Here is a 23,136-nt window from a genome sequence, read left to right as displayed (position 1 = left end):
ACAGGGTGAAAGAGAGGCGGGAACAGAGAGAGAGGCGGGAACAGAGAGAGAGGGGGGATAGAGAGAGGGGGACAAATGGGACAGAGAGGGAGGGAGGGGGAACAGAGAGAGGGAGACAAATGGGACAGAGGAAGGGAGGGACAGAGAGGGCGATAGAGAGAGGGGGAGTGACATGCGGGGGGGGGACAAAGGGAGGAGGGACGGGGGTGGGGAACAGAGAGAGGGGCGGACAGAGACGGGGGGGGGGGAGGGAACAGAGAGAGAGAGAGGGAGATCGAGAGGGAGAGGGATGAACAGAGAGAGGGAATAGAGTGGGAGGTGAGCGAGGGAGAGGGATAATGGGGAGGGGGAGGCAGAGGAAGAGACAGAGAAGGGGGGGTCAGAGAGAGAGGGGGGAACAGAGAAAGAAAGAGACAGAGTGAGGGGAGAGGGGCAGAGAGAGAGTGAGGGGAGAGGGGCAGAGAGGGGGAGTCAGATAGAGGAGGGGGGACATAGGGAGAGACAGAGAGGAAAAGAGGGGGACAGAGAGAGAGAGAGTGGAGAAGGTCATGGAAGCTAGTGAGTTCAAGGGAGGGAACAGCGATATCCTGGAGCAGATCAACATTACAAAGGAGTAGGTGTTGGAGGTTTTGAAGTGCATTAAGGTGGATAAATCTCCAGGGCCTGACCAGGTGTATCCTAGGATGCTATGGGAAGCAAGGGAGGAGATTGCTGGGGTCCTGGCAGAGATTTTTGTATCATCATTAGCCACGGGTAAGGTACTGGAAGACTGGAGAATAGGTAATGTTGTGCCTTTATTTAAGAAGGGCAGCAGGGATAAGTCAGGGAACTACAGGCCGGTGAGCCTTACATCAGTGGTGGGAAAGTTATTGGAAGGGATTCTGAGAGACAGGATTTATATACATTTGGAAAGGCAAGGTCTGATCAGGGATAGTCAGCATGGCTTTGTGCGTGGGAAATAACGTCTCACGAATTTGATTGAGTTTTTCGAGGAGGCGACCAAGAGAATTGACGAGGGCAGGGCGATGGACGTTGTCTACATGGACTTTGACAAGGTCCTGCATGGTAGGCTGGTCCAGAAGGTTCGAACACATGGGATCCAGGGTGAGCTAGCAAATTGGATACAAAATTGGCTTGGTGATAGGAGGGTGGTAGTGGAGGGTTGTTTTTCAGATTGGAGGCCGGTGACCAGGGGTGTGCCGCAGGGATCGCTGCTGGGCCATCTGTTGTTTGTCATATATATTAATGACTTGGATGTGAATGTAGGGGCCATGATTAGTAAGTTTGCAGATGACACCAAAATTGGTGGTATAGTGGACAGTGAAGAAGGTTGTCTAAGGTTACAACAGGATATAGATCAACTGGGAAAGTGGGCAAGGGATTGGCAAATGGAATTTAATGCAGACAAGTGCGAAGTGATGCATTTTGGGAAGTTAAACCAGGGCAGGACATATACAGTGAATGGCAGGGCTCTGGGGAGTGTTGTTGAGCAGAGAGACCTTGGGGTGCAGGTACATAGTTCCCTGAAAGTGGCAACACAGGTAGACAGGGTGGTGTAAAAGGTGTATGGCATGCTTGCCTTCATCAGCCGAGGCATTGAGTACAAGAGTTGGGACCTCATGTTACAGTTGTACATAACGTTGGTTAGGCTGCATTTGGAGTACTGTGTGCAGTTCTGGTCACCGCACTACAGGAAAGATGTGATTAAGCTAGAGAGAGTGCAGAAAAGATTCACAAGGATGTTGCCTGGTTTGGAGGGCTTGAGTTATAAAGAGAGATTGGATAGGCTGGGTCTGTTTTCCCTGGAGCGAAGGAGACTGAGAGGGGACATGATAGAGGTATATAAAATTATGAGGGGCACAGATAGGGTAGATAGCCAGAGTTTGTTCCCCATGGTAGGGTTGACTAAAACTAGAGGGCACAGATTTAAGATGAGAGGGAGGAGGTTTAAAGGGGATCAAAGGGGTAAATGTTTCACACAAAGAATAGTGGGTATCTGGAATGAGCTGCCTGAGGAGGTGGTGGAGGCAGGAACAATAGCAACATTTAAGAGGCATCTGGACAAGTACTTGAATGAGAAAGGTATAGAGGGATAAGGAATTAATGCAGGCAGGTGGGATTAGTATAGCTAGGCATTATTGTTGGCATGGACGCGGTGGGCCGAAGGGCCTGTTTCTATGCTGTATGACTCTGACATGACAATCCCTTACCAAATCCATGCTGACTATCCCTGATTAATCCGTGCCTTTCAAAGTGGCAGTTTATCCAGGCCCCTCGAGCCTGCTCCACCATTCAATAAGATCATGGTTGATCTGAATGTAACCTTGGCTCCACTTTCCCACCTACCCCCAATAACTTTCCACCCCTTTGCTTATCAAGAATCTATCTACCTCTGCCTTAAAAATATTTAAAGACTCTGCTTCCACCGCCTTTTGAGGAAGAGAATTCCAAAGACTCTCAACCCTCTGAGAGAAAAAATTTCTCCTCATCTCTGTCTTAAATGGGTGACCCCTTATTTTTAAACAGTGACCCCTAGTTCTAGATTCTCCCACAAGGGGAAACATCCACCCTGTCAAGACCCCACAGGATCTTATATGTTTCAATCAAGTCACCTCTTCTAAACTCCAGCGGATACAAGCCTAGCCTGCCCAACCTTTCCTCATAAGACAACCCGCCCATTCCAGGGATTAGTCGAGTCAACCTTCTCTGAACTTCCTCCAACTCATTTACATCCTTCCTTAAATAAGGAGACCAATACCATACACAGTACTCCAGATGTGGTCTCACTAATGCCCTTAATAACTGAAGGGTAACCTCTCTACTTTTGTATTCAGTTCCCCTTGCAATAAACGATAATGTTCTATGAGCTTTTCTAATTACTTGCTGAACCTGTATACTAATCTTTTGTGATTCATGCACGAGGACATCCAGATCCAGAGGACACAGATTTAGGCTGGGATTTTCTTGGAAGCCCCAAACTTGTGACCGGAAGCGGATGTTATTGCCACGGGGGGGGGGGGGGGATGGGGGGGGCAAGTGGGGTTGCGTTCCAGGTTCTTCTCAGAGCCAGCCAATTAGCGTCCAGCAGGTGGGGGAGCCGTATACTGGGGTAGCACAGACGGGGAAATCCCAGCTTAGTCAACGCTGGCGCCACATTTAAATGGCGCCCAATAGTAGTTGCAGCTCAGGAGAGAGCAGAGGGAGCCCTGGCAATCCAAATACATCTGGAGATGGCAGAAGGGAGATCAAGGGTAGCCCTACGGTTCATGGATGCCTCCCTACAGGTGCTCCTCCAGGCTGCTCGGGCGAGGAAGGAGGTCCTCTTCCCCTAGGACGTTAGAAAGAGCAGGACTCCCAGGGCAACTCCCTCCCTACTGTATACCACTGTGCCACCACCTCTGGTGGGTCTGTCCTGTCGATGGGACAGGACATACCCAGGGATGGTGATGGCAGTGTCTGGGATATTGTCTGTAAGGTATGATTCCGTGAGTATGACTATGTCAGGCTGTTGCTTGACTAGTCTGTGAGACAGCTCTCCCAACTTTGGCACAAGCCCCCAGATGTTAGTAAGGACTTTGCAGGGTCAACAGGGCTGGGTTTACCGTTGTCGTTTCCGGTGCCTAGGTCGATGCCGGGTGGTCCGTCCGGTTTCATTCCTTTTTATTGACTTTGTAGTGGTTAGGTACAACTGAGTGGCTTGCTAGGCCATTTCAGAGGGCATGTAAGAGTTAACCACATTGCTGTGGGTCTGGAGTCACATGTAGGCCAGACCAGGTAAGGACAGCAGATTTCCTTCCCGAAAGGGCATTAGTGAACCAGATGGGTTTTTCCAACAATCGACAATGGTTTCATGGTTTCAAGTGTTTCATTCCTGATTTTTATTAATTGAATTCAAATTTCACCATCTGCCGTGGTGGGATTTGAACCCATGTCTCCAGAGCATTAGCCTGGGCTTCTGGAATACTCATCCAGTGACATTACCACTACGGCACTGCCTCCCCATAACTGACATCCTTCATCCCTGATGCTGTTCTGGTAAATCTCCTCAGCACCCTCCCCAAGGTTAACATCCTGCCTAAAGAATGGTGCCCAGAATTGGCCACAATCCTCCAGCTGGGGCCTAACCAGTGTTTTATAAAGACTTAGCATAACTTTCTTGATTTTGTACTCTATTTATAAAGCAATGGATCCCATTATCTTTCCTAAAAACCTGAAAAGAATTGTCCTAATTTGTGCACGTGAACTTATTTCTGAGCCAGTTTCCTCTTTGCCATCTCCAGGAAGCCTGCAATATCCCTGGCATTGGCAAACGGATGGCTGAGAAGATCAGAGAGATACTGGAGAGTGGGCACCTGCGCAAGCTGGACTACATCAGTGAGAGCGTCCCTGTGCTGGAAACCTTTTCTAACATCTGGGGAGCTGGTGTGAAGACAGCCCGGATGTGGTATCAACAGGTGGGATGCAGGTTATGTAGTGTTTGATATACTTTGAGCAGGTGCTTGGGTTTACTGTCATTGCCTTCATGGCTTGACAGACTACTGTCTGCAGACTACAGAAAGCCAGCTCCATGTTGCAGTGTATTACACCAAATGAAGACCTGACATTTATATAACATCTGGCCTTAACATCTCACAGTGCTTCATATAGTATAGATTACTTTGAAGTGAGGTGACTAATGTAAATATACAGAGAACTCTCAGTGTGAGGGGGAATTGTTGGCCAGGATCCCAGGAGAATTCCCATTTTAGTGGCAATTTGAAGCACTAATAAAAGCTGCTAACTTTGTTGGGGAGAGTACTGGTCTGGCACTGTGCAGCATGAAGTGATTGGATGATGTGGTGATTCCCACATGCTCATTTCCCAGTGTCACCTGTGGGGAGATATTGAATAGCGGGAAATCCACAGGAGGATCACCCCCACAGCAGGAAATATATTTGTCTCAACTCCTGTACACCAGAAGGCGGCGAATGCAATTTTCCCCTTTTTTCCTCCATCCTCTTTTCCCAAAGCCACTGGCTATCACTGGGCTTCAGCTGCACAGGAGTCACTGGCTCACAGTCACATGCCCATTCCTGTCCTCATCCACAAACATCCACTTCAGCCTAGGTCAGGAGCTGGAGCTCTGGCTGATTTTCCCTCCATGAATTTGCTCTCTCTAACCTCAGGATGTTGATACCAGTAACAGTGAGTCCCTATCGCCTCTGCTAACTTTTACATGGTAACAACAGTGACTACACTTCAAAACAACATCCTGAGGTCGTGAAAGGAACTACAGAAATGCAACTTATTTCTTCCTTTAAAACTTGCAGGCAGACAGGGAACCTTCAGCCATCGAGTTCATGTATCCTCAGTATTCCCTTGGTGCATTTGTAATAACCCTGGATTTTAACAAAGTATGACATAAAACGCTGGTTAACAAAATTGAGGCTTATGGAATAGAAGGGTCAGTGCCCCCTGGGATAAAATATTAGCTTAAGGACAGAAAACAGTGAATCTTGGTAAGTGGCAGATGGAATTTAATACAGAGAAGTGTGAGGTGATGCATTTTGTCAGAAGAGATAGGGAGAGGCAATATAGACTAAATGGCACAGTTCTAAAGATTGTGCAGGAACAGAGGGACCTTGGGGTGCATTTGCATAGATCTTTGAAGGTGGCAGACCATATTGAGAACATATCTAAGTATATGGGATCTTGGGCTTCATAAATGGAGGTATTGACTACAAAGCAGCGAAGTTAATTCTGAACTTTTATAAAGCTCTGCTTAGGCCATAAATAGAGTATTATGTCCAGTTCTGGTCACCACGTTTTAGGAAGGATATGAGGGTGCAGTGGAGATTTACCAGAATGGTTTCAGGGATGAGGGATTTTAGTTACAAGGTGATGTTGGAGAAGCTGAGGTTGTTATCCTTGGAGCAAAGGAGATTGAGGGGAGATCTCATACAGGTGTACAAGATTATGACACGTTTAGATAAGGTAGACAAAGAAAAGCTGTTCCCATTAGCTGATCGATTAGCGAGGGGACACAGATTTAAGGTTTTGGGCAAGAGATGCGGGGGGATGTGAGGAAGAACCTTTCTGGCAGCGAATGGTAATGACTTGGAACTCGCTGCCTACGAGGGTGGTGGAAGTGGAGACGATCAGTAATTTCAAAAGGAAATTGGATGGGTACCTGAGGGAAAGACAATTGCAGGGCTATGGTGTTAGAGCGGGACAATGGGACTGACTGGATTGCTCTACAGAGAGCCAGGATGGAGTTGATGGGCCGAATGGTGGCCTCCACTGCCATTATGACCCCATGAATCCCATTTGTTGTTGCAACCTGTCCAATTCCTCCCTGAAGCCCAGTAAGGTTTCTAGCCCTTGTGCCGGTATTCTGTTCCTCATACTGACTCCCCTTTTAGTAAAAAGGATGAAGTCCTATCACTGTCTTTTTCTCATTTGGACATACGTTGAGAAGCTTTGGTACTTTGACATGTTTTACAGGGATTCAGAACCTTGGATGACATTCACACAAAAGCCAGTCTCACTAAGCAGCAGACCATTGGCCTCAAACACTACCACGATTTCCTGGATCGAATGCCCAGAGATGAGGCTGCAGAGATTGAAAAGACCGTGAGTATTTTGTGGTTCTCATTGCAAGCATATGGGTGCTGCTCTTTCACATAAGTAATTTCAATCTGATGGAGATAGAGGGGTGAAGGCATTCTCTGCATAGAAATAGAATCATAGAATTTTACAGCATAGAAAGAGGCCAAATAAAAACAAGAAATGCTGGAAATACTCAGCAGGTCTGGCAGCATCTGTGGAGAGAGAAGCAGAGTTAACGTTTCAGGTCAGTGACCCTTCAGCATGTGCAGTATTTTGCTTTTATAGAAAGAGGCCAGTTGGCCCAACGTCCCAGTGTCTTCTCTCTGAAAGAGCTGTCCCCTTAGTTCCATTCTCTAGCCCATCCCCCATTCAGCCCATTGTGCCTGTGCTGGCTCTCTCAGAGAGCTGTTCACATCTCCTGCCATGCCCATTCGAACAAATGCAACTTCTGATAATCTCCTCGCTCCCAGTTTGGAAATGTTGCATGTGCTACGTTTGGGAATGTCTGGACAGGCGTTGCCAGGATTGGGGATGTGGGGCTGGGTTTCGGGATGTTCCGGGGGGAGATTGGGGATGTTCAGGGTGGGATTTAGGGATGCAGGGGCAGATTTGTGGATGCGCAACCAAAAGGTCATGAGTTCAAATCCCATTATGGCCAGTTGTGAAATTGGATTGAATAAATCTGAAATAATAACTATGGAAGCTTTTTGCAAAAGCCAAATCGGTTCACTAATGCCCTTAAGGGAAAGAAACCTGCCACCTCTGCCCTGCTCTTTAAAGCCCCTTGAAGTGGCCCTAAAAACCAGTCAGTGGTACAGACAGTAATTATGAAAATGGAAGAAAGCACACGGATACCTCTTCAGGGCAAGCAAGGATTAGTCAGAAATGGCCTTGCCAACCTCACCCTCATCAGGGCAAACCATAGCAAAAACAAATGCCCCTTGTTGGTACTGGTGCAGGGTGACTGCCACATTTTGCAACATAACAGTCCTTCCCTTCAAAGTAATCTGTTGTCTGACACCCTGAATCATGCTCACGGTGCGAGGCGATGCTGTATAAACTTTTATTTCCGTGTTTGTCTTTTGCTCCTGTTTACTTTTTTTTGGTTTATACCTTAAATAAAAAGAAGAAATTTTTATTTCTATAGCGCCATTCATGACCTCAGAACATCCCAATGAGCTTCACAACCAATGAAATACTCTTAAATTCCATACCCACTTTTACAGCTGCTTTCCAGCATGGTTAATTCCCTCCAATCAGGTTTCTTCCCCTGGCATGGTCCTGAAACAGCACATGTTATAATCACCAATGAAATCCGATGTGACTGTGACCATGGTACCTCCTTACCCTTCTCGACCTGTCTGCATGGTTGACCACACCATCCTCCTCCAATGCCACTGTCGTCCAGTGGGTGAGACTGCACTCATCTAATTCCATTCTTACCTATCAAATTGTAGCCAGAGAATCTTCTGCAATGGCTTCTTTTCCTGCTCCCACACCGTTATCTCTAGTGTCCCCCCAAAGATCTATCCCAGGTCCCCACCAATCTCTCATCCCACATGCTGCATTATCCGAAAACACAATGTCGGCTAAAGCCTGGCTACCCGACCTGAACCAGACGAGACCCAACTACATGTGTTGGGTTCGTGCCGGGTTGGGTCTATATTTCGAGTCCAGCATTCGGGCTCGGGTCGGGTCGGGCTGGACAGCGCTGCTTCTGGGACGTCACGGGATCAGGCTTACCCATGATTCCCCGCAACTCTATCCGCAGGAATAGCCTGCTGGCAGAACGGATGAACGATATTCAGGTCAGGTCGGGTCGGGCGCAAAAAAATTAAACGACTTGGGCCCGGGTCGGGTTCAGGTTGGTTGTGGTCGGGTCGGGCCCAGGTCGGGTTTTAATTTTCGACCCGAGCCAGGCTTTAATGTCGACTTCTGCATGTACGCTGACAACACCCAGCTCTACCCCACCACTGCCTCTGTCTTGTACAACATCCAGTACTGGATGAGCAGAAACTTTATCCAATTAAATATTGGGAAGACTGAAGCCTCTAACACCACCCAACTTTGCCCTTACCTCAGCTCATCTGCAGAGCACAGGGGAGTGAGGCGCCTTTAAGAGTATTGTAGCAGGCCGGGAGCAGAGCAGATCAGGCTGTGAGCTGTGAGTCTGAACCGAACAGAAGGAAAAAAAATCGTGAAGTGATATCACAGGACAAGGAGTCATGTGGGGTGAGTTCTGGTAAGCTTTTAATTTAATCTAAATTAATCAACTATAAACTCAGACTAGATCGATTAATTAGTATAAAAATTAAAGCCAGTTTTATAACTCATCATGTAATTACGATCAGTGCTCAATTAATTAATCAGATCTAGGGAAGTGATGGAGTCATTATAGCACAGAAGGAGGCCATTCAGCCCATCGAGTTCATGCTGGCTCTCTGTAAAGCAATCCGATCAGTCCCATTCCCCCGCTCTATCTACGGAGTCCTGCAAGTTTATTTCCCTCAAGTGCCCATTCAATTTCCTTTTGAAATCATTCATCGTCGCTGCTTCCACCACCCTTGTAGGCAACGAGTCTGGGTCATAAAGTTCAAATTAAATAACAAGGGATAGTAAGACTAAAGAGTTCTGAATTTTTCTGTAAATTAAAATCTAAGGTTTTTATATAAGCATTAAGTAAAACATTTCAGTTAATCTCTATAAAAGAAAATGACATCAGCACAAGAGAAGCAGCTGATTGATGAGTAGCTGGTGGGCCTTTATTTATTTTAATTCCATGCTCAATAGTCTAATAAATAGAGGCTTGGCAGGGCACCTCAGTTCCATGGAGTGCACATCCTGTTCCATGTGGGAACTCCAAGACACTTGGATAACCACATGTAGGAAGTGTCATCAGCTGCAGCAGCTTCAGCTCCAGGTTTTGGAGCTTGAGCAGCAGCTGACGTCACTACGGTACATCCACACGGCTGAGAGTTTCTTGGATAGTTAATTAATTTTAATTAATTAATCGTGGATAATTAATTAAAGCGCATGGGATTGGGGGTAGAGTATTGCGATGGATAGAAAATTGGTTGGTGGACAGGAAACAAAGAGTAGGATTAATGGGTCTTTTTCCGAATAGCAGGCAGTGACTAGTGGGGTACCGCAGGGATCGGTGCTAGGACCCCAGCTATTCGCAATATACATTAATGATTTAGATGAGGGAACTAAATGTAATATCTCCAAATTTGCAGATGACACAAAACTGGGTGGGAGGGTGAGTTGTGAGGAGGATGCAGAGAGGCTTCAGGGTGATTTGGACAAGTTGAGTGAGTGGGCTAATGCATGGCAGAAGCAGTATAATGTGGATAAATGTGAGGTTATCCACTTTGGTAGCAAAAACAGGAAGGCAGATTATTATCTGAACGGCTATAAACTGAGAGAGGGGAATATGCAGCGAGACCTGGGTGTTCATGTACACCAGTCGCAGAAGGTAAGCATGCAGGTGCAACAGGTGGTAAAAAAAGGCAAATGGTATGTTGGCCTTCATAGCAAGAGGATTCGAGTACAGGAGCAGGGATGTCTTGCTGCAATTATAAAGGGCCTTGGTGAGGCCACACCTGGAATATTGTGTGCAGTTTTGGTCTTCTTATCTGAGGAAGGATGTTCTTGCTAACTTAATCTAACTTGGAAGGGGTGTGGGAACCAGGAGGCAGTGTTAGAGAGGAAAACCAATGTGCACAAAAGAATTAGGAGAGACAGCTAGCACTAAAGTAGGAAATAGTAAGGCATTAGGTGAGGTCAGAGTAAGAGGGATTGTAATAAGGTCTAAATTAAGTTTCCTGTGCATGTATATGTTTAGTTTTAGTTTAGTTTAGTTTAGTTTATGAATGTACATAGTATGGTAAATAAGATTGGTGAGCTGCAGGTGCAGATAGCCGCATGGACATATGATGTTGTGGTGATACAAAGACCTGGCTCAAGAAAGAGCAGGTCTGGGTACTAAATATTCCTGGATACAAGGTGTTCATGAAAGATAGGGAAGGAAAAAAAGGAGGAGGGGTGGCAGTATTGATTAAGGGGAACATTACAGTGCTAGAGAGAGAGAGAGGATGTCCTAGAGAGGTCAAGGACAGAATCTATTTGGTTAGAGCTAAGAAACAATAGAGGTACCATTACACTATTTGGGTATATTCTATAGGCCACCAACTAGTGGGAAAGATATAGAGAAACAAATTTGCAAGGAAATTAGAGAGATGCAAAAATTATAGAGTAGTTATAATTGAGGGCTTTAATTATCCTAATATAGACTGGGATAGTAACAGTGTAAAGAGCAGAGAGGGGCAAGAGTTCTAGAGTATGTTCAGAAGAATTTTCTACATCAGTCTATTTCCAGTCCGATGAGGAAGGAGGCATTGCTGGACCTGGTTCTGGGAAATGAGGTGGGTCAAGTCAATCAAGTGTTAGTCATAGAATATTTAGGGAATAGTGATCATAGTATCATGAGGTTTAGGTTAGCTATGGAAAACGACAAGGAGCAATCCAGAGTAAAAATAATGAATTGGGGGAGTGTCAATTTCAATGGGGTGAGAACAGATCTGACCCAGGTAAATTGGAATCAAAAGCAAAATACTGCAAATGCTGGAAATCTGAAATAAAAACAGAGAAAAGGCTGGAAATACTCAGATCTGGCAGCATCTGTGGAGAGAAACAGAGTTAATGTTTCAAGTCGATAAAGAGGAGGTGTTAGATATGCTAGCTGTACTTAAAGTTGTTCAGTCACCAGGACCGAATGGGATGTATCCAAGGATACAGAGTGAAGTAAGGGTAGAAATTGTGGAGGCACTGGCCATAATCTTCCAATCCTCCTTAGATATGGGGATAGTGCCAGAGGACTGAAAAATTGCAAATGTTACACCCTTGCTGAAAAAAGGATGCAAGGATAAAGCCAGCAACTACAGGCCAGTCAGTTTAATCTTGGTAGTGGGAAAGCTTTTAGAAAAGATAATCTGGAACAAAATTAACAGTTACTTGGACAAATGTGGATTAATTAAGGAAAGCCAGTAGGGTTTGTGAAAGGCAAATTATGTTTAACTAACTTGTTTGATTTTTTGCTGAGGTAACAGAGAGGCTTGATGTGTGTAATGCAGTTGATGTGGTATACCTGGAGTTCCAAAAGGCATTTGATCACATAACAGGCTTCTCAGCAAAGTTAGAGCCCATGAAATAAAAGGGACAGTAGTGGCATGGATACGAAATTGGCTGAGTGACAGGATATAGAGTCGTGGTGAATGGTTGTTTTTCGGACTGGAGGAAGGTAAAATAGTGGGGTTTCCCAGGGATCGGTGTTAGAATCCCTGCTTTTCTTGATGTTTATTAATGACCTAGACATGGGTGTGCAGGGCACAATTTCAAAATTTGCAGATGACACAAAACTTGCTACTATTATAAACTGTAAGGAGGATAGTGATAAACTTCAAGAGGACATGGCTGGTGGAATGGGTGGACAAGTGGCAGATGAAATTTAATGCAGAGAAGTGTGAAGTGATTCATTTTGGCACGAAGAATGAGGAGAGGGAATATAAATTTAAAGGGTACAATTGGAAAGGGGTTGCAGGAGCAGAGGGACCTGGGGGTATATGTGCACAAATCATTGAAATTTGCAGGGCAGTTTGAGAAAGTGGTTGATAAAGCATACGGGATCCTGGGCTTTGTAAATAGGGGCGTAAGAGTAGAAGTACAAGGAAGTTATGATAAACCTGTATAAAACACTGGTTTGGCCTCAACTGGTGTATTGTGTCCAGTTCTGGGCACCACACTTTCAGAAGGATGAGGGTGCAGAAAAGCTTCACAAGAATGGTTCCAAGGATGAGGAACTTCAGTTCCGTAGATTTTTTTTTTTATTCATTCAGGGATGTGGGGGTCGCTGGCCAGGCCAGCATTTATTGCCCATCCCTAATTGCCCTTGAGAAGGTGTTGGTGAGCTGCCTTCTTGAACCGCTGCAGTCCATGTGGGGTAGGTATACCCACAGTGCTGTTAGGAAGGGAGTTCCAGGAGTTTGACCCAGCGACAGTGAAGGAACGGCGATATAGTTCCAAGTCAGGATGGTGTGTGACTTGGAGGGGAACTTGCAGGTGGTGGTGTTCCCATGCATTTGCTGCCCTTGTCCTTCTAGTTGGTAGAGGTCGCGGGTTTGGAAGGTGCTGTCTAAGGAGCCTTGGTGCATTGCTGCAGTGCGTCTTGTAGATGGTACACACTGCTGCCATTGTGTGTCGGTGGTGGAGGGAGTGAATGTTTGTAGATGGGGTGCCAGTCAAGCAGGCTGCTTTGTCCTGGATGGTGTCGAGCTTCTTGTGTTGTTGGAGTTGCACCCATCCAGGCAAGTGGAGAGTATTCCATCACACTTCTGACTTGTGCCTTGTAGATGGTTGACAGGCTTTGGGGAGTCAGGAGGTGAGTTACTCGCCTCAGGATTCCTAGCCTCTGACCTGCTCTTGTAGCCACGGTATTTATATGGTTACTCCAGTTCAGTTTCTGGTCAGTGGTAGCCCCTAGGATGTTGATAGTGGGCGATTCAGCGATAGTAATGCCATTGAATGTCAAGGGGAGATGGTTAGATTCTCTCTTGTTGGAGATGGTCATTGCCTGGCACTTGTGTGGCGCGAATGTTACTTGTCACTTATCAATCCAAGCCTGAATATTGTCCAGGTCTTGCGGCATTTCTACACGGACTGCTTCAGTATCTGAGGAGCCAAAAATGGTGCTGAACATTGTGCAATCATCAGCGAGCATCCCCATTTCTGACATGATTGAAAGTAGGTCATTGATGAAGCAGCTGAAGATGGTTGGGCCGAAGACACTACCCTGAGGAACTCCTGCAGTGATGTCCAGGAGCTCAGATGATTGACCTCCAACAACCGCAACCATCTTCCTTTGCGCTAGGTATGAATCCATCCAGCGGAGGGTTTTCCCCCTGATTCTCATTGACCTCAGTTTTGCTAGTGCTCCTTGATGCCATACTCGGTCAAATGCTGCCTTGATGTCAAGGGCAGTCACTCTCACCTCACCTCTTTAGTTCATCTTACCAATACAGTCATGGACAGAAGCATGTGCAGCAGGCAGATTGGTGAGGACGAGGTCAAGTATGTTTTTCCCTCGTGTTGGTTCCCTCACCACCTGCCGCAGACCCAGTCTAGCAGCTATGTCCTTTAGGACTTGGCCAGCTCAGTCAGTAGTGGTGCTACCGAGCCACTCTTGGTGATGGACATTGAAGTTCCCCACCCAGAGTGCATTTTGTGCCCTTGCCACCCTCAGTGCTTCCTCCAAGTGGTGTTCAACATGTAGGAGTACTGAGTCATCAGCTGAGGGAGGGTGGTAGGTGGTAATCAGTAGGAGGTTACCTTGCCCATGTTTGACGTGATGCCATGAGACGTCATGGGGTCCGGAGTCAATGTTGAGGACTCCCAGGGTAACTCCCTCCCTACTGTATACCAATTTGCCTGCCACACTTGCATCTGTCCATGACAGTATTTGTAGGAGTGACCACTACACAGTCCTTGTGGAGACGAAGTCCTGCCTTCACATTGAGGATACCGTCCATCATGTTGTGTGGCACTACCACCGTGCTAAATGGGATACATTTGGAACAGATCTAGCAATGCAAAACTGAGCATCCATGAGGCGCTGTGGGCCATCAGCAGCAGCAGAATTGTACTCAAATACAATCTTATAACCTCATGGCCCGGCATATCCCCCACTCTACCATTACCATCAAGCCAGGAGACCAACCCTGGTTCAATGAAGAGTGCAGGAGGGCATGCCAGGAGCAGCACCAGGCATACCTCAAAATGAGGTGTCAGCCTGGTGAAGCTACAACACAGGACTATTGCGTGCCAAACTGCATAAGCAGCATGCGATAGACAGAGTTAAGCGATCCCATAACCAACGGATCAGATCTAAGCCCTGCAGTCCTGCCACATCCAGCCATGAATGGTGGTGGACAATTAAACAACTAACTGGAGGAGGTGGCTCCACAAATATCCCCATCCTCAATGATGGGGGAGCCCAGCACATCAGTGCGAAAGATAAGACTGAAGCATTTGCAACAATCTTCAGTCAGAAGTGCTGGGTTGATGATCCATCTCGGCCTCCTCCTGAGGTCCCCAGCATCACAGATGCCAGACTTCAGTCAATTCGATTCACTCCGCGTGATATCAAGAAACGACTGAAGGCACTGGATACTGCAAAGGCTATGGGCCCTAACAATATTCCGACAATAGTACTGAAGACCTGTGCTCCAGAACTTGGCGCGCCCCTAGCCAAGCTGCTCCAGTACAGCTACAACACTGGCATCTACCCAGAAATGTGGAAAATTGCCCAAGTATGTCCTGTACACAAAAAACAGGACCAATCCAACGCAGCCAATTACCGCCCCATCAGTCTACTCTCAATCATCAGTAAAGTGATGGAAGGTGTCATCAACAGTGCCATCAAGTGGCACTTGCTTAGCAATAACCTGCTCAGTGATGCTCAGTTTGAGTTCTGCCAGGGCCGCTCAGTTCCTGACCTCATTACAGCCTTGGTTCAAACATGGACAAAAGAGCTGAACTCGAGGTGAGGTGAGAGTGACTGCCCTTGACATCAAGACAGCATTTGATGGAGTATGGCATCAAGGAGCCCTAGCAAAACTGAGGTCAATGGGAATCGGGGGAAAACTCTCCGCTGGTTGGAGTCATACCTAGTGCAAAGGTTGTGGCTGTTGGAGGTCAATCATCTGAGCTCCAGGACATCACTGCAGGAGTTCCTCAGGGTAGTGTCCTAGGCCCAACCATCTTCAGCTGCTTCATCAGTGACCTTCCTTCAATCATAAGGTCAAAAGTGGGGATGTTTGCTGATGATTGCACAATGTTCAGCACTGTTCGTGACTCCTCAGATACTGAAGCAGTCCGTGTAGAAATGCAGCAATACCTGGACAATATCCAGGCTTGGGCTGATAAGTGGCAAGTAACAGTCGCACCACACAAGTGCCAGGCAATGACCATCTCCAACAAGAGAGAATCTAACCATCGCCCCTTGACATTCAACGGCATTACCATCGCTGAATCCCCCATTATCAACATCCTAGGGACTGCTATTGACCAGAAACTGAACTGGAGTAACCATATAAATACCGTGGCTACAGAGGCTAGGAATCCTGCGGTGAGTAACTCATCGCCTGGCTCCACAAAGCCTGTCCACCATCTACAACGTACAAGTCAGGAGTGTGATGGAATACTCTCCACTTGCCTGGATGGGTGCAGCTCCAACAACACTCAAGAAGCTCGAAACCATCCAGGACAAAGCAGCCCGCTTGATTGGAACCGCATCTACAAACCTTCAGTCCCTCCACCACCGACACAGTGGCAGCAGTGTGTACCATCTACAAGATGCACTGCAGCAATGCACCAAGGCTCCTTAGTCAGCACCTTCCAAACCCGCGACCTCTACCAACTAGAAGGACAAGGGCAGCAAATGCATGGGAACACCACCACCTGCAAGTTCCCCTCCAAATCACACACCATCCTGATTTGGAACTATATCGCCATTCCTTCACTGTCGCTGGGTCAAAATCCTGGAACTCCCTTCCTAACAGCACTGTAGGTGTACCTAGCCCACATGGACTGCAGCGGTTCAAGAAGGCAGCTCACCACCACCTTCTCAAGGGCAATTAGGGATGGGCAATAAATGCTGGCCTGGTCAGCGACGCCCACATTCCATGAATGAATTAAAGAAAGGCCGAATGGCCTCCTTCTGTGCTGCAACCAATCTTTGATCTATGCCTTTGTTACCTCTAAACTTGACTATTCTAGTGCTTTCCTGGCCAGCCTCCCATCTTCCATCCTACATAAGCTTGAGGTCATCCAGAACTCTGCTGCCCATGCCCTAACCCGTCCACGTCCCATTCATCCATCATCCTGTCCTTGCTGGCTTCCAGTCCAGCAACACCTCAATTTTAAAATTCTCATCCTTGTTTTCAAATCCCTTCATGTCCTCACCCCTCCCTATCTCAGTAATTTCCTCCAGACCCATAATCCTCTAAGGTATCTGTGCGCCTCTAATTCTGACCTTTTGAGCATCTCCAATTTTAATTGCTCCGCCATTGGTGGCCGTGCCTTCAGTTGCCTGGACCCTAAGCTCTGGAATTCCCTCCCTAAACCTCTCTCCCTTTCCTCCTCAAGACATTCCTTAAAACCTATCTTTGACCAAGCACCTGTCCTAATATCTCTTTGTAGCTCAGTGTCAAATTGTGTTTGATAGTGCTCCTGTGAAGCACCTGGGGACCTTTTGCTATGTTAAGGGTGCTATACCTGACCACCTCCAGGCGCGTATCCATTGTCTCTCGAGATAAGGAGGCCCAAAAGAAAGGGTGCTATATAAGTGCAGGTTTTTGTCGTTGAAGTATAGACACTTGTGCAGTTTAAGGAAATGTACTGATCCCTGCCACAGAACAGGTGGCATCAAGACAAACAGAAAAAACGCTCAGAATCCCAGGGTTTTAATAGAACTTGGTTGGAAACCTAGGAGTATTTTACATGGATGAAGCAATAAAGGAATCTGTCCACACAGTTAAAAGGTGGCATATAATAATGACGCACACAGGACTGCAGTTTGCCCTACTCCCCAGGGCAAACTGATTGGCAGGTCCTGCTTAGCACACCCACACATGCACAGCTGCCCCAAACAGTTGTCACGGGAACAGCAAGCAGCTCAAAACCGGGACACCCGCCACAGAGTATCAACCCCAAGGAGTGTCTCCATGGGGGAGCGGGGTGGTGGGAGGTGAGGTGCAGTCTGTCCTTCCTGCTTGGCTGTGCAGAATAAATAGGGAATATGCCTCCTATCCCGGATTGGAGTGAGTGAACACCAGCTTCAGCTCACAAATCAATCAGAAGACCCAACAGTAGTCTGTTTGAGGGGAGTAAAGCCCATTGTTCGGTGATAGGATTACTCACAGCAATGTCTGGGACCCTGTTGAGGCTATAAGGAATTGAGAAAGGAATTAACAGGATTATACTGTCAAATGGATTAGCTAGATTTGACTGAAACTGTCAAGTTTCTTTCAGCCACCTCACAGTACAGTTACAATGAGTTGCTTAGCTGCAAAATTCCTGCATTAATATATTGAGGGTTGAATATTTAGGAGCACTTACAAGAGGTGAGAGAAATTAAAAGGCATGATCAAGGAGGTAGAAGTTAAGAAGCTTCTAACGGAAGGAAGTGAGATCATGAGCAAGAGGGGGGGGAAGAGAGAGAGGGTGCCAAAGAGCAGGGACTGATGAAACAGCCAAGAGTGGAGCGAGGGATGAGTAATAATCCAGTGTTGGAGGGGCGGAGCAAGGGATGCGCAATAATCCAGTGTTGGAGAGGTGGAGTGAGGGATGAGCAGTAATCCAATGTCGGAGAAGTGGAGCAAGGGATGAACAGTAATCCGGTGCCGGAGTAGAGCGAGGGATGAGTAATAATCCAGCATTGGAGAGGTGGAGCGAGGGATGAGCAATAATCACAGAATCACAGAATAATACAGTGCAGAAGAGGCCCTTCGGCCCATCGAGTCTGCACCGATGCATTAAAACACCTGATCTGTCTACCTAATCCCATTTGCCAGCACTTGGCCCATAGCCTTGAATGTTATGACGTGCCAAGTACTCATCAGGTACTTTTTAAAGGATGTGAGGCAACCAGCCTCTAACACCCTCCCAGGCAGGGCATTCCAGACCGTCACCAACCTCTGGGTAAAAATGTTCTTCCTCAAATCCCCCTTCAACCTCCCGCCCCTCATCGTAAACTTGTGACCCCTCGTAACTGACCCTTCAACTAAGGGGAACAGCTGCTCCCTATCCACCCTGTCCATGCCCCTCAATCTTGTACACCTCGATCAGGTCACCTCAGTCTTCTCTGCTCCAGTGAAAACAACCCAAGCCTATCCAACCTCTCTTCATAGCTTAAATGTTCCATCCCAGGCACCATCCTAGTGAATCGCCTCTGCACCCCCTCCAATGCAATCACATCCTTCCTATAATGTGGCGACCAGAATTGCACACAGTACTCCAGCTGTGGCCTTACCAAAGTTCTGTACAACTCCAACATGACCTCCCTGCTTTTGTAATTATGCCTCGATTGATAAAGGCAAGTGTCCCATGTGCCTTTTTCACCACCCTATTAACCTGCCCTTCTGCCTTCAGAGATCTATGGACAAACACGCCAAGGTCCCTTTGTTCCACGGAACTTCCCAGTGTCAGGCCATTCATTGAATACTTCCGTGTCACATTACTCCTTCCAAAGTGCATCACCTCACACTTTTCAGCATTAAATTCCATCTGCCACTTTTCTGCCCATTTGACCATCCCGTCTATATCTTCCTGTAACCTAAGACACTCCACCTCACTGTTAACCACTTGGCCAATCTTTGTGTCATCCGTGAACTTACTGATCCTACCCCCCACATAGTCATCTATGTAGTTTATATAAATGACAAACAATAGGGGACCCAGCACAGATCCCTGTGGTATGCCACCGGACTCTGGCTTCCAGTCACTAAAATAACCGTCTGTCATCACTCTGTCTCCTACAGCTAAGCCAATTTTGAATCCACCTTATCAAGTTACCTTGTATCTCATGTGCATTTGCTTTCTTGATAAGTCTCCCATGTGGGACCTTGTCAAAGGCTTTGCTGGAATCCATGTAAACGACATCAACTGCACTGCCCTCATCTACACACCTGGTCACATGCTCAAAAAATTCAGTCAAATTTGTTAGGCGTGACTTCCCTCTGACAAAGCTATGCTGACTATTCCTAATCAAATTTTGCCTCTCCAAGTGGTGATAGATTCTCTCCTTCAGAATTTTCTCCAATAGTTTCCCTACCACTGACGTGAGACTCACTGGTCTGTAGTTCCCTGGCTTATATCTACAACCTTTCTTAAATAGTGGGACCACATTAGCTGTTCTCCAGTCCTCTGGCACCTCCCCCATGGCCAGAGAGGAATTAAAAATTAGGGTCAGAATTCCTGCAATCTCCACCCTCGCCTCCCACAGCATCCTGGGACACAAATAGTCCGGACCTGGAGATTTGTCCACTTTTAAGCCTGCCAAAACCTTCAATACCTTGTCACTCCCTATGACTATTTGCTCAAGAACCTCACAGTCTCTCTAAGTTCCATATCTACATTCTCATTCTCTTGGGTGAAGACAGATGTGAAGTATTCGATCAACACCCTAACAACGTCCTCTGGCTCCACCCACAAATTTCCCCCTTGGTCCCTAATGGGTCCTATTCTTTCCCTGGTTATCCTCTTCCCATTGATATACTTATTGAATATCTTGGGATTTTCCCTACTTTTACCAGTCACAGCTTTCTCATATCCCCTCTTTGCTCTCCTAATTGCTTTCTTAAGCTCCATCCTACACTTTCTGTATTCCACTAATGCTTCCATTGATTTGCTCTCCTTGTATTTTCTAGAAGCCTCTCTTTTCCTTCTCATCGTACCATGAATGTTTCTGGTCATCCATGGTTCTCTGGGCTTGTTGCTCCTAACTATTACCCTAGAGGGAACATGTTGGCCCTGTACCCTCCCCATTTCCTTTTTGAATGCCCCCCACTGTTCTTCTGTAGATTTCCCGACAAGTAACTCTTTCCAGTCCACCTTGGCCAGATCCTGCCTTATTTTACTAAAATTCGCTCTCCCCCAATCCAAAACCTTTTTTTGCAACTTGTCTATTTCTTTCTCCGTAACAAGCTTAAATTGTACCATGTTGTGGTCGCTATCACCAAAATACTCTCCCACCAACACATCAACCACCTGTCTGGCTTCATTCCCCAGAATTAGGTCCAGCACTGCACTCTCCCTTGTTGGATCCTCTACATATGGTGCTAAAAAGTTCTCCTGTATACATTTTAAGAACTCCACTCCATCTAAGCCCTTAACACGATGACTATCCCAATTAATGTTGGGAAAGTTGAAATCACCTAATATAATTACCCTATTATTTTTACACACCTCTGCAAATTGCGCACATATTTGCTCCTCAATTTCCCGCTGACGATCTGGGGGTCTATAATAAACACCTAGCAATGTGGCTGTCCCTTTTTTATTCCTAAGCTCTACCCATATAGCTTCATTTGATGCCCCCTCCAAGATATCATCTCTCCTTACTGCAGTAACTGACTCCTTAACTAATATTGCAATGCTCCCTCCTCTTTTACCCCCTCCTCTTTTACCCCCTCCTCTTTTACCCCCTCCTCTTTTACCCCCTCCTCTGTCTCGCCTGAAGATTCTATATCCCTGGATATTGAGCTGCCAATCCTGCCCCTCCCTCAACCATGTCTCCGTGATGGCTACTATATCACAATTCCACGTGTCAATCATTACCCTTAACTCATCCGTTTTACCTGCAATACTCCTGGCATTAAAGTAGAGGCCTTCCATCCTGGTCTTACTCCCTTGAAACTTACTTCCGCTGTATTCCCTCTGACGTGTTTGCTTTCCTGTGTTTAGCTGTGTCCCTATTCTGCTAGGAGTCTGCAAGTTAGTTTAAACTCCTCCCAACAGCACTAGCAAACCCGCCAGCAAGGATGTTAGTCCTCCTCTGGTTCAGATGTAGACCGTCCCGCTTGTACAGATCCCACCTTCCCCTGAAACGGTCCCAATGGTCCAGGAATCTAAAACCCTCCCTCCTGCACCAACTCTTAAGCCACACATTCATCTGTGCTATTCTCCTGTTTCTATACTTGCTAGAACGTGGCACTGGGAGTAATCCAGAAATTACAACCCAAGAGGTCCTGCTTTTTAGTCTACTGCCTAACTCCCTGAATTCTTGATGCAAGACCTCATCCCTCTTTCTACCTATGTCATTGGTACCAACATGTACCATGACCTCTGCCTTATCACCCTCCCCCTTCAGGATGCCCTGCAGCCGTTCAGTGACATCCCGGACTCTGGCACCAGGGAGGCAACACACCATCCTGGAGTCACGTTGACGGCCACAGTAATGCCTATCTGTTCCCCTGACTATAGAATCCCCTATTACTATTGCTCTTCCTCTCTTCCCCCTTCCTGTGCAGACAGGCTGCTTGCGGTGCCAGAAGCTTGGCTGTGTCCGCACGCCCTGGAGGAACCAGCCTCATCAGCCTCCAAAATGGAATACCGATTTGCATGCGGGACCCCAGGGGACTCCTGAACTACCTGTCTGATTCTCTTGGACTGCCTGGTGGTGACCCATTCCTTTCCTTCCTCAAGTCCCTTGAGCTGCGGTGTGACTACCTCTCTAAACGTGCTATCCACAATGCTCTCAGACTCGTGGATGCTCCACAGTGTTTCCAGCCGCCATTCCAGCTCTGAAACCCGAGCTTCCAGGAGCTGCAGCTGGACACACTTCCTGCACACATGCTGGTCCCGGGGACTGGAAATGTTCCCGGATTCCCACATGCAGCAAGAGGAGCAAACCACGGCTTCAAGCTCTCCTGCCATGATTAAACCCTTGAAATTTAAAACTTGAGAAGATTATAATTTTTTTAAAAACAATGTCTTGCTAAAACAATGACTTACAATTCAATCCACTTTGAAAAATACCCACCAGGACTTACTCAGCAATCAGCTGTGCTCTTTGGAAACTCTCAGCTCCCCTCACTCTGAGGACAGGTAGGAAATGAAAGGAGCTCCTTGCTCCCTCCTCACTGAACTTCCTCAGTCACCAAACTTCCACTTTAACATTCTAATGCAACCCAAGTCAGCACTCCAGTGCAAACAAGCAAATAATCCAGTGTTGGAGAGGTGGAGCAAGGGATGAGCAATAGTCCAGTGTCGGAGAGATGGAGCAAGGGATGAGCAATAATCCAGTGTCGGATTGGAGTGAGGGATGAACAGTAATCCAGTGTTGGAGAGGTGGAGCGAGGGATGAGCAATAATCCAGTGACGGAGAGGTGGAGCGAGGGATGAGCAGTAATCAGTGGCGGAGAGGTGGAGCAAGGGATGAGCAATAATCCAGTGTCGGAGAGGTGTAGCGAGAGATGAGCAATAATCCAGTGTCGGATTGGAGTGAGGGATGAACAGTAATCCAGTGACGGAGAGGAGGAGCAAGGGATAAGCAATTGTCCAGTGTTGGAGAGGTGGAGCGAGGGATGAGCAATAATCCAGTGACGGAGAGGTGGAGCGAGGGATGAGCAATCGTCCAGTGTCGGAGAGGTGGAGCGAGGGATGAGCAATAGTCCAGTGTCGGAGAGGTGGAGCGAGGGATGAGCAATAATCCAGTGACGGAGAGGTGGAGCGAGGGATGAGCAATAGTCCAGTGTCGGAGAGGTGGAGCGAGGGATGAGCAATAGTCCAGTGTCGGAGAGGTGGAGCGAGGGATGAGCAATAATCCAGTGACGGAGAGGTGGAGCGAGGGATGAGCAATCGTCCAGTGTCGGAGAGGTGGAGCGAGGGATGAGCAATAATCCAGTGTCGGAGAGGTGGAGCGAGGGATGAGCAATAGTCCAGTGTCGGAGAGGTGGAGTGAGGGATGAGCAATAGTCCAGTGTCGGAGAGGTG

General features: G+C 47.1%; 1 protein-coding gene across 5 annotated transcripts in view; it reads left to right on the top strand.

Moving 5' to 3' along the window:
- Positions 1 to 23,136, top strand: part of poll (polymerase (DNA directed), lambda) — a 49,852-nt gene that overhangs the window by 13,976 nt on the left and 12,740 nt on the right. For all 5 annotated transcript variants that reach the window (XM_068053187.1, XM_068053183.1, XM_068053186.1 and 2 more), the window contains 2 exons: positions 4,281 to 4,454; positions 6,484 to 6,612. In XM_068053187.1, coding sequence (XP_067909288.1) covers positions 4,281 to 4,454; positions 6,484 to 6,612 — 303 coding nt within the window. The remainder of the gene's footprint in view (positions 1 to 4,280; positions 4,455 to 6,483; positions 6,613 to 23,136) is intronic.

Source organism: Heterodontus francisci, chromosome 20 (genome assembly GCF_036365525.1).
Source record: "Heterodontus francisci isolate sHetFra1 chromosome 20, sHetFra1.hap1, whole genome shotgun sequence".
Lineage (NCBI taxonomy): Eukaryota > Metazoa > Chordata > Chondrichthyes > Heterodontiformes > Heterodontidae > Heterodontus > Heterodontus francisci.
Note: the sequence above shows the minus strand (reverse complement) of the source record. Positions and strands in the feature narration are given on the sequence as shown.